The following is a 13,061-nucleotide window of genomic DNA, read 5'->3' as shown; positions in this document are numbered from 1 at the left end:
AGACTGCACTCGACCCCATCATCCAGATCATTGCTAAAGATATTAAACAAGACTGGGCCCAAAACTGAGCCCTGGGGAACACTGCTTGTCTCTGGCCACCAACTGGATTTAGCTCTGTTCACCACAACTCTCTGGGCTTGGCCAGCCAGCCAGTTTTTTACCCAGTGAAGAGTGGGAGACAGTGTCAAAGGCTTTACTAAAGCCCAGGTAGACAACATCCACAGCCTTTCCCTCATCCACCAGATGGGTCACCTGGTCATGGAAGGAGATCAGGTTGCTCAGGCAGGACCTGCCTTTCATGAAGCCATGCTGGCTGGGCCTGATCCCCTAGTTGTCCTGCACATGCCTGGTGAGCTCACTCAAGATGAACCACTCCATAACATTCCCTGGTACCGACATCAGGCTAACAGGCCTGTAGTTCCCCAGATTCTTCTTCCGGCCACTCCTGTAGATGGTCATCACATCAGCAAGCCTCGTCTGTGACCTCCATCCAGGTGAGACTTTTTACCCTCTTTACCCATCAAAAAATGAAACAATGGCCTTGCCCTCTCACCACCGTAAAAATGAAGGCTTTTGATATCCTGAAAACACAATGACCCTGGCTGCATCAGTCTGGCAGTGCCCTGAAAAATGCTCTGGGAAGTGTCAATGACATCTTCAGTGGTTACAGCATTCTGCACACTTGTTTCCAGCAAGAAAAGGAAGCAGTATGCCTAGAGGAAGAAGGTGAAAATAGCCCAGGCAGAATGAGTAAGAAAGGGTGAACAGGGACAGACTCAACCAGGACATTTGTCCCTTGCATTCCTAACAGATCCTGTAGCAGAGCCCTGGCAGCAGCAGCACAATGTAACTCAAGAGCTAGTATGCTAGATGACAAGAGAACAGTGTCATGCACTTTGCCATGGAAACAAGGCACGAAAACAACCAGGTGGTGTCTGCTTTTAATGAAAACAGCACGGGTGGAGAGACAGGTCAAAAGCCAAGATGTAGTTCGCATCACATATAATCTAAAAAATGAGAGGAATAGCTAAAAAAGAAGAAGATGCAACACATCTGAGCTACTGCATCTTTCAAATCACATGTGGTCTCTGCCCACGGAGACTGTGGTCTGTCCTTGGTGAGGGCCTTTCTCTGAAAATCAGCAGTGTCTACATCATCACCCCCATGGAAGCAGTGTGCTCTGGCCTGGCAGTGGGATCCTGGCGCTGAGTACTCTGCTGACCTCCTCTTACCAACTGCCCAGCTTTCCTGCCCTCCCCTGAGGTGGCAGAGACTTCTTGCCCATGACAGATTCTACCTGTTTGATGCAAATGAGGTGCTTAAAAAAGCTACAACTTACCCCACCCGCAATGTACGCTGCATTCTTGATAAGCTACAGGGTGTTGCTGACAGTGAAACGTGGTAGTGCCCTGGGTCCTGTGCTGCTGCTGTAACTTAAGCCTGTAAAGAGTAGAGGGTCGACAGTGTGGGGGACCTGCACATCTTACCCAGGACCCCATATCCATCTCCATCACCCTTACTCACTCTCCCTTTCTCCCCATCTGTCTGCATATTGTTTCAGAGATAATCCCCCTTTTCTTTCCCAGTGAGAAACTGCAAGCCAGTAATCCACCATACACACATATTTACTTATACATACACAGAGTGGTTTGGCTGTTTGATGCCAAAAGTCAGGGCACTGTTAATCATCCTGTCTCCCCACTGCCTCCCTGACTGCTGGTGGCAATAGGACCAAAGTTTGGGAGGAGCTAGCAGAGCTAGGCCAGCTGTCCATACTGGGGCCATCCTGAGGCACAAAACTCTGCATGCAGCAGCACTGACAATGATTCTCTTTTCTGCCCACCCCACATACACCTGGAGCCTTGTGCTACACAGGGCTCTCACGAAGGGAGAATGACTGATGCTCCTAGGTAATTGTAGCAATCATGTCGAAGGACCAGGAGCATGTAGATGCACGAAAGAGAGGGAAGTCTGGGATTTGAATACGGTAAATTGTCCCTGCCCTTAAATTGCTTTTCTTTTACAGCAGCACTGGGGAACTCCTTCAAAATGATGACATCTGCATGTCTCCGCATTGTACAAACGCTGGAAAAAGTTGTCTACATAGCAGCAGATGAATTACAGACAAATGCAGTCAGCTATTTGGAAGAGTCAGCTATATGATTCTCTAAACTTATCTATTTCCAATCAGATAAAGTATACCTAGAACGTTTGCAATAGAGAAATTTACTGTGCAGTTTAAATATAGCAATACGAATAATAAACCAAAGTAGTCATAAATTATACAATGCTGTGTAATCTGCTTAATTTGTAAAATAATAAGAGATTATGTTATTCTGTAAGAATTGCCAGTTTTACTCTAGTATATACAGTAAATTAGGCTGTAGAACTATGTTTTCACATAATTAATTCCTCTTATGTGTAGAGCTTTTGTTTCATTTTAACCAGGGTTTTAATTTTCAGCCTATGCCATTTCATAAAAGCATTTAGACTAGACTAGAATCGAATAGAATAGACTATTTCAGATGGAAGGGATCTACAGCAATCACCTAGTCCATCTGCCTGACCACTTCAGGGCTGACCAGAATCTAAAGCATGTTGTTAAGGGCATTGTCCAAATGCATCTTAAACATTGACAGGCTTGGGGCATTGACCGCCTCTCTAGGAAGCCTCTTCCAGTGTTTGACCATCCTCGCGATAAAGAAATGTTCCTAATATAAAATCTGAACATCCCCATTTGTAAAATATTGTTCTATTATTTATTTTAAAAATATAAAAATCTTGAATGCATCACTTCCAAATGGTGTATTTCTTATTTCATTTTCAGTTAAAGTAATGAGAAAATTAAGGTGGCAAGAGTAAATGTGTATTAATTCCTTTTAAAAGTTTCAAAATCCAAAAGTAGGAGTCATGGGAATAATGCTACAACTGTGAAACAAGAAAACAAAATCCCAAGAAGCAAAATTAAGGTTAAAGCCCTTAACTATTTTGCTAAATGGTATGCAGCATTCATAGCCCTCAAAACTGAAGAATGAAGACAAATTCCTCCACTAATGAGGCAAAATAAGATAAGCTAGTGGCAAAATTGTCACCAAATTTGATAATAAATGTATGTCCCTTCTGTGTACATACTGTTGGGTGTACTGAAACACATGGAAATAACATTAGAAGACATTCACGTGACATTGTTTAGAGAGACTGAATTGTTTTAGGGGAAATGTTTCTTATTTTCCCCCTTAACTTTCCTTAATTTTCAGTTTTAATGGAAATGCTTTTTTTTCTTCCATTCTTCTGTCTTCCTGAATTTTTGGATAACTCATAAGTTTTTCAAGCAAAATCAGGGGTGGACATTATAAATAATGCTTGGAGGTACAGTCTAAAATACTGTAACAATCTCTGATTGTTATCAAATCAGTAACCATTTTTGGTTAACATTTTACTGTGTATTTTTATATGCATATAGAATAGATATGTAAGTCCATTTCAGGTGCACTGACTACAGCTCTTTGTGATAGCTACAATTACTTTTAAGTGATGGATTTCAGATCCTTTTCTTAACTTGATTTATATAAAAGGTTTATAATAAGCATTTTCTAATATTAAAATTTCTTTAAAACAGAGTGACAGAACTAATTATTTTTCAATATAAGTTCAAATAGTTTGTGAATTTACTTCACATGATTGACTAATGCACTCTAAGCAAGCAACCAAAATGCAGTAGCTATGAAGTAGGCACAAAGCTGCAGTATTTCTAGGCATAGAATCATGTTAAGTAAATAAATAAGATTTTAGATACTAAGGAAGCGGGTGCACAGAATAGCTACTTCAAAAGATGCTGATCTCTTGCATCTCTTTAAGTGCCTTGACCTCTAAAGCTATGAAAGTTACCAAACATCCAGGCACTGCACTTCCCACAATTAGAAATGCTGTTAATCTGGTCTTTTGCTGACAATCAAGCTTACTCCTTTCCAAAAATAAAAACTGTGATTATAATATAGCTCGCAGGTGTATGTTTTGTATACATTTGGGATTATTAAAAGATGTTTTTCATCACTTTCTCTCCACTCCTTTTTTTAAATCTAAAAAATGAATTTGTTTAGTGCACTTCTATGGCACTTCGTTTTCTGGTATGGCATGGAGTAAGGCTGTGTGACTTTTTGATAGAGAAACCCCAGTAAAAAGTAGCTACATAAAACAGATCCTAGAAGGGATACAAAAAAATGCACATTCTATTTATAATGTTTGTGAATGTCTCTTCATGTGAATATTAAATTTAAGACATCACTGTATTACAGTAGTTCTCACTGTAAGTGTTTATAGCTAGTCATTTCAAGAAAAAATAATCAATAAGGAAATAAAGCTGTAAATACAGAGTATTACCTTCTTCCTGCTAGCATTCTATGGCACAAGAAAGATGTCGCTTTTTTCCTAGTATTAACAACAGATTAAAAAGAGCAAGACAAAAGTCTCTTCATACAAGATAATTATGCATATTTTTAGAAGACACAAAACTTAGCTTTCCTTTCAGGATTAGACTAAGATCAGCGAAAAGCCTTGAGAACTGCCAGAAGTTTGACAGTTGCATTATCTCCAACTGTTTCGAAAACTGAACTGCTGAAAGTCCACGTGGGTTGGAACACTGTGAAGACGGTACTTTTGAAAATCCCATTCCAAATGTTTGTAGGCTTATATTACATACAAAAATGCATACAAGAATTTTACCAAACCTATAGCACAAATTCCTCACTTCCAAAATTAGGAAATGTCAGAATTTGCCTGTGTTATTTTAGTTTTTTTCTGTTGTGTTTCTGATTTCCACATTTTTATATGCGTATACAGCTTTTAATATCATGGTCACATACTTCGTTTTCCTCCAGATCCCCACATCATCAGTGCTCAGAATACACAATGAGCAACTAATCAATATTCCTTTTCATCTCTGTTATTCAATATTAATCCCAAACGCCATTGATCTTTTGGGAATCAAAAACAATAGTTTCATGTAAAGTTTGGAGGAAAGATTTCATTACAAAGCCTTGCAACTTTTTCTCTTCTCTCCTGTTCCTTGCCCTTCTTCCTTCAGTTCTTGCCTCAGACCCATTTCACCTCCTCTCAGGTCCTCTGTTTGCTCCTCTCTGATGGACCTCTCAGCTGCTGCATTACCCAACGCGTGACAGCACAAGTCTTCACACACCGAAACAACACCACGGCTAAGAGAGACTCTCTTGCAGACAGCTCCCTCAACCAGCCGAAGCAGCATGCACACAGGGAAAGGGGTGGGAGACAAAGATGGTGACGAGAGGGACTGGAAAACCCCGGGTGAGACTGGCTTAAGCTGCTGTTGAACCACCCTGTGGGTGACACAGGAACTTGCCCTTCCATGGCACAAGGCTGTGCCATTAACCCATGCATAAAGGGAACAGAAGCACGCTCTTATGTTGGGGATAGTAGGCGCCATCCACACCAAAACTTTGTAAATCTTGCTAAAATCTCTCTCTGTCCTGCCTCAATATTGACACTCAGTGGCTAGCATAAGAGGAGAGGTAACATGAAACAATTAGAAGTTGTAAACAAGTTTCCATAGGTTGTTAGTTTGTTTTTCCTTAAATAAGGCTTAAATGTGTTACAAAGCTCTTGCACGTTCATACCCTGCACGGTTTCCCTCAGTGGGGATTTCCCTGGCAATAGGCAGGTTCAGGGACCAGCACAGGCGACTCAGGCTGAGCACAGAGAGGAGCGTGGGAGGAAGCTGCAAAGTCCTTTGTATCAATAAGCATTTTTACCTGTTATCCAATGCTTAACAGCTATATAATATCACCCTTTTCAGATTATCTTAATAATTAATACTGTTCTTGCTTGGTATGATGCAGGTGTCTCAAACCTCTAATACATTATGTTTGCATGACCATGCACACACACAGAAGTCTGCTAAAAAACATACATACACACAATATACACATACATACATACATAAAAAACAAACATACACACGATTGTATATAAATAAAGAGCTGTACAAATACATCTATCACTAGCAGGATACTCTGTTGATTCTCATATTAACACTTGCATATGTGTATATCATACCCCCAAACATTTAATTTTTCTTTCTCTGTCTGTTTCTTTAAAATTCATGAAAGCACCTACTGTGATAAAATTCACTTTTAAAACTGCAGAGACTGCTGCGTGCCTAAGCGAGCCATTATTTGCTGGCTCATAATCATCTTTTCTGTGTCTGTTAGAATCACTGATGCATTAATCGCTTATCAAACTTTGAAGCAGTTCATGAGTCATTCTGAAGATAAAATAAATAAATATTAATTTCAAAAGAATTCAACAGAATGGCCAATTTCAACAGAATTCATGTCTTCTGCCTCTTAAAGCTGAAAGACTATTTATTACATGTCAGAATCAGGTCTTGATACCTAACACACAGGCAAATATGAAATATACTCAAGCCACACTCAGCAAATCAGAACTGAGTGACTAGATCACCATGTTTCACGGGATCAACGCATCATAGTCTGACCAAATTACAGACCAAAGAGAGAAAGGGCTGGTCAATTATAACATAGAGATTAAGTGAAAGATATGTCTGAATGCATAGGTCTGACACAGATTGAGTGAAAAATGGAATATTTCATTTTTAAAGTTTGGAAATTATTCTATGTGAGAAGAACTTAACACAACAGAAGTAAACACTTGATCTTCAAGCAAAATATCATTACATAAGAAATTTTAGTATTCCTTACTTTGCATGAGGGAAGGGGAGAAGAAAGGCATAGTTTTCAGGAATATCAAACTAAAGCATTTTATTTTGGATCAATCCAAAATTTTCATTAAGCCAAAAGACTGGGTGGAGGGCCCTTCACCCATTTAATTTTTTACTAAAATTGAGTGAAATATACTATCATCTTGGAGAGTAAAAGCTTTAATTTTGAAAACTTGAGTGTTCTGAGAGGCTTTGCCTGGGCCAACACTGGTTCACTGTTGAAAATCCAAGTCTAAAACTTTTCAAACTAAATGACCCAGGATGGAACAGGAAACAGGCCTTCCCTTGAGCCTTTACTTTCTTATTCAGAACTGTAGGCAAAAAAGATCCCTCCAAAATTACCGAGGAACGGTAATATTCCTAAATATCCCTAAAAGGCAACTGTAGCCCTGAAAAATATTAGGAATTAGACAGACATCAGTGAGCCACTTTCAAGCCAAGCAAAAGCCTTTTCAAAAAACCCACAATTTTTCTCAAGGAAGTTCAGCAGCAGGAGATTCTGGCTAATGTAGCTGGCTGGTACAAGGCAGATAAAATGGGAAATTCACAGAAATGGGTAATTTCCCTGTTCCAGATCAGAAGCAAGATGAAGAACCCATTTTAATAGACTTGTGGGTCTTAGTAAGAAATGAATAATCCTCTATTTATTTTTTAGGTCAAGTTGTTTATTGTTAGAGGTCATACCAGCTGCTTAGCAGAAGGTGCTGCTTCAACTTCAGGTAGTCACAGTAGTCGTAGAAGTGCTAATGCACCTCAGCTGATGCCAGGCCATAGTGACACCCAGGCACAAACAGACCTGTGTACCCTGTAAAACTACAGATGTCTCCCCAGACCAAGATATTTGACCCAGCTTTCAACACAGAATATGTCACTGTCAGTGAAGTTTGCATGTAAGAACACAGAGAAAAATATAATTACAAAATGTATCATGGATTAAATATAACACAGGAAGAAAAAAAATTTTGCTACTTACATCACTTTTATAAATTTGCAGATATACTAACTTTCTTTCTAATGTGTAGCTAAAGAATGTGTATTTTCCTTAACAGTATCTTAAAATTCTTCACTTCATGCGTTCACAGCTAAGATAGCTCTCACATAACTTGCTTTTTCTCTTAAGTATGTGTAAGGAAGGATTTAGCTCATGTTACAAATGGAGGGTGCCACTCTCTCTGAAACCTACAGAATAATGTAAATAATATATGCAATGTCATAGGTTCTTTAAGACAAGCCACTGGTATCTAAAAGAAGGATTGTTCAAATTTATCTTTATGTGCATATAATAGAACAATGAAGCAATTAAACAGCTTATGTTCATGAAAAACATTTTTTGTGCTCCTAAAAATGATTCCCACTATGTCATATAACAAGTTTCCAATCTGCAAACAGATATTATTGCTGAGATTTATACTGATGAGATTTAACACTCTTATTTACACAAATGTCAGATTATTATTAATTTCTGTTTTCATAGAATATTTGTGGAATTAGTTTTTTCACCAGATAATTTACTTTCCTCTCGTTCATATTTTAAGCTTCCAAACTTAATGACACATTCCATTGTTCACCCTTGTTCAGCAGAACTTAACAGACACAGTTGTAAAGTTAAACCTAAAGCTATTCAGTGCATCTACTGAAATTTCTAACTTCTGAATAAAAAGGGTGAAGAAACAGAAGTGTCCACCAGCTTGTGCAACAAACATTTTCACTCAGCAAAATTTTGAAAACAGCTGTGGTTTCATGGGAAATTCCACATAGGAATTCTTTTCATTTTGAAAAGCATTTACTGTAAATGCTGCCAAAATGTTAAATCTCCACCTGATGCTAAACTTGTGAATAGAATATGAGGTCATGTGCATGATTAAAATAAGAACTGACAGTCAAATGAAGCTGAACTTGGATACAAATGTGTTCGTCACCATAAAAATGGCCAAACAATTATTAGTTTCAGTGTTATTTTTCTTAGTGTCACGTTTGCACTGACTGTAGATAAAACCAGCTTCTTACCTGCTCAGATAATTCTGGTCCATTGATACGAGCCTGTACGAGAGCGTCATTAACAAGTGAATGAAAGTTTAGAAGCACGTGCTCGATGTCGTATGTCCCACTCATGGCACTCGAGAGCTCCTCCAGGGACTGAATATAACCCCGCCAATGAAGATCGATTTCTGCCATGTTAGCTAAGCAGCCTCGGATGACATTGAGGCAGTAGCCCATACAGGGCTTACCTAAAGTCAGCCCTTGGCAATGGGGGCAGTACTGCATTCTCAGTAAGGCTCTGCCGCAGTCTTTAGAGAAGTGCAGATGATCTGTTGTATTGACCACTTCAATCCCCAAATTCAGAGCCTGCAAGAAAGTCCGGCTGGGTAACAGTGATCTTCCCATTTGTCCTATGGCCTTTTTGGGAACATTACCAAAGGGCCTGATGTCTCTTCTCGCCATTTGGAGGCACTCCGCATATTCCAGTGAAATGTCAGTCAAACCAGGGTTAATCACACGGTTGTAGACTACTGGGAAGAGGGTGTCAAAAAATCTGTTGACAAATTCCTCTGTGCTAATGTCTGTGCCAAATATGAAGAGTCCAACATCTACGAAAAACTCCTGGACACGTGTAGTAGCCTCAGCAGCCATGTTTCTATACGCATTACAGAAAAGCATGCTTGTGTAATTCTCAGCCAGTCTGATAAGTGTTTCAAAGGTTTCTGTAATTAAAAAAAAAGTTCATTATTTTTAAGGTTTAAAAAATACGGAATTAGAGTAAGAACTTAAAACAATTACTTCAGGCCATCTTAGATTAATCCTGAATGCATTTTTTTGCATTAGAATTTATGAAGAGTCAAAATTCTCACAAACTGTGACAACGGTGTTTTGTATATAGGCAAACACCTTACAAGTAATGTTGCAACACAATTAATAATCCTTATGTTTTCTTGGCAGGATATATTAAACACAGTCTAAAAAAATAGAAAAGGAAGTAGATTATAAAATTACTTATTAAGTTACAAACTACAACAAAGCCTTACTGTACCTGTCTACATATATACGTACATTAGCTCTCTCATCTCATGACTCATTCTGCAACTTGAAACAGAAAGTTAAATGCTCTCAGTCACTCCACTTCAAGGCATTCCTCTTACCATCTTCAACTGATGGGCAAAGTAACATTAAACCATTGAAACAACTCCTCCATTCTATTAAAGCACAGCTTTTAAAAGATCAAACAGTTTTGTCTTCTTGCCTTCCAAAGGAAGGAGTTGTACTAGACACACATGAGAACGTGCTTTTAAACCATGCTGTTTGGTCTGGCAATGACTACGGCCACGCAAAGCGATGGAACATGCTCAATTGCTCTCCTCGGGCACTGTGATGGATACACCCCCACTAAGCCTCAAGATCTGCATAACCCGTAAAGCCTGAATGGATAAACTCACTTTGGGCTTCGTGTGTTAGGTGGCCATCTTTAAGCACACTGAGCATTTTTTAATAAAACAGTTTAAGTATGCTGGAGAAGTATTCTCTCCTGACTTGATCTATGACTTGCGGGTAAGGAAAAATGCTGGTTTTCAAAACAGAAACAGTGTTCACATTGAGGAATTTCCTAGGTCTGCCTGAGAAGCTTCCACTTCAGGGAAGGCAAAGAAGCAATAGATAGATCAAAATGAAACTTACCTTAAAGTTGAGAATGAAAACACGTAGAAACACGTATTACAGGTATTAACCCATTTATCCACTGGATGGCTATGACTCAGTAACTTAGTTTCATTCATCCAAGATTTACAAGTTTTCATGTATTTATTTTTTCATACTGGTTTTTTTAATGGTACTCTACACAAATGAAGTGAGAAAAAGCGGGAAGTAGTTAATACTGTCCAAACAGTGATGTTAAAAATAGGCAGAATCAAATAATGTCAAACTACGTCAGGCAATTGCTGAAGCAGTCTGAAGTCTGATGTTAAGTCACCGACTGAAAGGAATAGTAGAAGGCTCTGAATAATTTTAATCTATTAACCAAGACTGGCTATCACAGCTTTATTATGAGAATATTCAACAAGCATTTGGACAATGCCCTCAGACACATGGTGTGAATTTGGGGTTGTCCTGTGCAGGGACAGGAGTTGGACTCATGATCCTTGCAGGTCCCTTCCAACTCAGGACATTCTATGATTCTATGCATAAGAACAAATGTTGTAAATTCTGATAAAAAGCTTGTTCAGGTCAGTGACATGATCCTCACTGACTTCAGCAGGTTTGAAATGGCACGCTTTGTGAAAAGATCACAGACAAGACATATTAAACTAATCTGCTTTTACTTTCTATGCATTCTTTTTTCTCTCCAATAAAAATGAGATACATAGTTATAAATCAGAGTCATTACCTCTAGTTCTCTGCTATTATCTATTAACTCTTAGTTTCATATTTCACACCTCCCTTAAGACTGATTTTGCTATCTGTCTTTTCAATTCCTCCAACATTCACATAAGTAAGAAAAAAAAGTGTTGACTGCCCACAAGAGAAGGAAAGCGCATCCCATTTGTCATTGTTTTTTCATTACTATGGCACATACATATGTGCATCTCTCTTAAATTCCACTATAAGCATTCATATGTGTCCAATACCACAGTGATTCAGCAAAAGGTTGGATGTGTTTCACAAGTCAGGCTCTAGAAGTCAGGACCCTGCATGGAGGTAGGCTCCCACCAATGGATACCTATGCAATACAGAAAAGCCTCTTCAGTTATCATGAGCTGACACACAGAAGTGCCAGTAGACCACAGCTGCCGGCATCACCATCGGCTCTGTGACTTTTCTCAACCTCAGCACCTCACCGTACCTGATCGTACCTGAGATACCTGCGCTGCACCCCGTGTCACTAGGTGTGCACACGTGTATGGAAGACCCATGTCCTTCTGGAGCAGCAGATGAGACACAATATATCAGATAGAGCACATTAGATTGACCAAGATGCCCACTTTAACGCAACTGAACCAGGGATGAGATCTCAACCAGCTATAAAGGCAGTATGGACACCTAGCTCACATGGAGGCACAGAGTGCTGTAGGTAACTTACAGCCCTAGATATCCTTCTGTACATTATGTCTCATTTTTATTGGAGGGAACAAGGAAAGCGAAGAAAGTAGAGTCCTACTAGGGAGGCTTTACTGAGATGCTTAAGAGTGTTTATTACCATTTTCAATGGTAGATGCCATTTATCTGCCTGTTCAGAAGGGCACAGGTATCCTGCAGGTCCCGTGTCACATCTGCAGGCTTTGTGTGGACATTTTGCATTTAAAATGGTACTAGACGTCTGTGCCTAGACAACTGAACTGAATTCTAGACACCCAATTATCACTGACTCAGGAACCCTTCATACGAAAGCTTGCAGCAGCCAGATTAGCAAAGACAAAAATTTAAGTCAAATTGATTCTTGGTTAGATGGTTTAAAATAATAACGTGTGAAGACTATTAAAGCCTCCTAGGAAAATGGCTATTTTTGTAACTGTAGATTCAGTCTTTTACACAAATTTTGCCAATGCTTCAGATGAAATTTGTTGAAGTAGGTAATGTTAGTAAAATAATGATGTTATATTCTTTTTAGTATTACGTGAATAAGGTTTTTATGACCATTTCCATTTTTTAATTACTTTTTCCTAGATGAAAACTATAAAGTATGTGATCTAAAATGTCTGTTACAATCCATGGCTGCAGTATCCTATTACCAAGAGCACAAATATTAGATGAAAGAATAAATCATGCTGCACATGGATAATCAATAGATTTTACAATGTGGTCTAAACAATAACAAACCTTCAAGATTGAATTACATTGCTAGTGCCCCAGCAACCCACAGATGGATGAGTACAATAACCAACTGCATGATTTATTGACTATTTGTGCTTTTCTAAACAGCTTATGATAATACCGGCCACTTGCATTTACAATTCTGCATCATGCTGTTTAATTGTCATTTCAGCATTTCTTACAAAATTTGTTAATCGGGTTTATTCTACTGTCATGTTTCCAACTCTGTAACTGCCAAAGCTATTCCAGAGATTTGTTTTGCTCTCAGACAGCTTGGAGAATGACAGACAGCAAAGCAGACCTATGTTTACTTTCAATATTGAACAGCCCCTGTGAACACCTTACGATGGCAATCTATGTCATTTACAATGCTTTCAGACACTTCAATGACAAATCAAGTTATGCCAGTTCAATACTGCAACCCTACTGCAGATTTAACAAAGTGTTTCTCTACCTTTTAAGTCTATGGGCCCAGACTAACACCATTAGT

The 13,061-nt window shown here is 38.8% G+C and overlaps 1 protein-coding gene across 4 annotated transcripts in view; it reads right to left on the bottom strand.

The window, feature by feature from the left end:
* The window catches only part of GPC5 (glypican 5), a 763,124-nt gene that overhangs the window by 626,852 nt on the left and 123,211 nt on the right, over positions 1–13,061 (bottom strand). For all 4 annotated transcript variants that reach the window (XM_075089583.1, XM_075089590.1, XM_075089601.1 and 1 more), the window contains exon 3: positions 8,780–9,474. In XM_075089583.1, coding sequence (XP_074945684.1) covers positions 8,780–9,474 — 695 coding nt within the window. The remainder of the gene's footprint in view (positions 1–8,779; positions 9,475–13,061) is intronic.

The sequence above is a fragment of the Phalacrocorax aristotelis genome, chromosome 1 (assembly GCF_949628215.1).
Source record: "Phalacrocorax aristotelis chromosome 1, bGulAri2.1, whole genome shotgun sequence".
Classification (NCBI taxonomy): domain Eukaryota; kingdom Metazoa; phylum Chordata; class Aves; order Suliformes; family Phalacrocoracidae; genus Phalacrocorax; species Phalacrocorax aristotelis.
The sequence above is the reverse complement of the archived record's forward strand: the minus strand, read 5'-3'. Positions and strand labels throughout refer to the sequence as shown.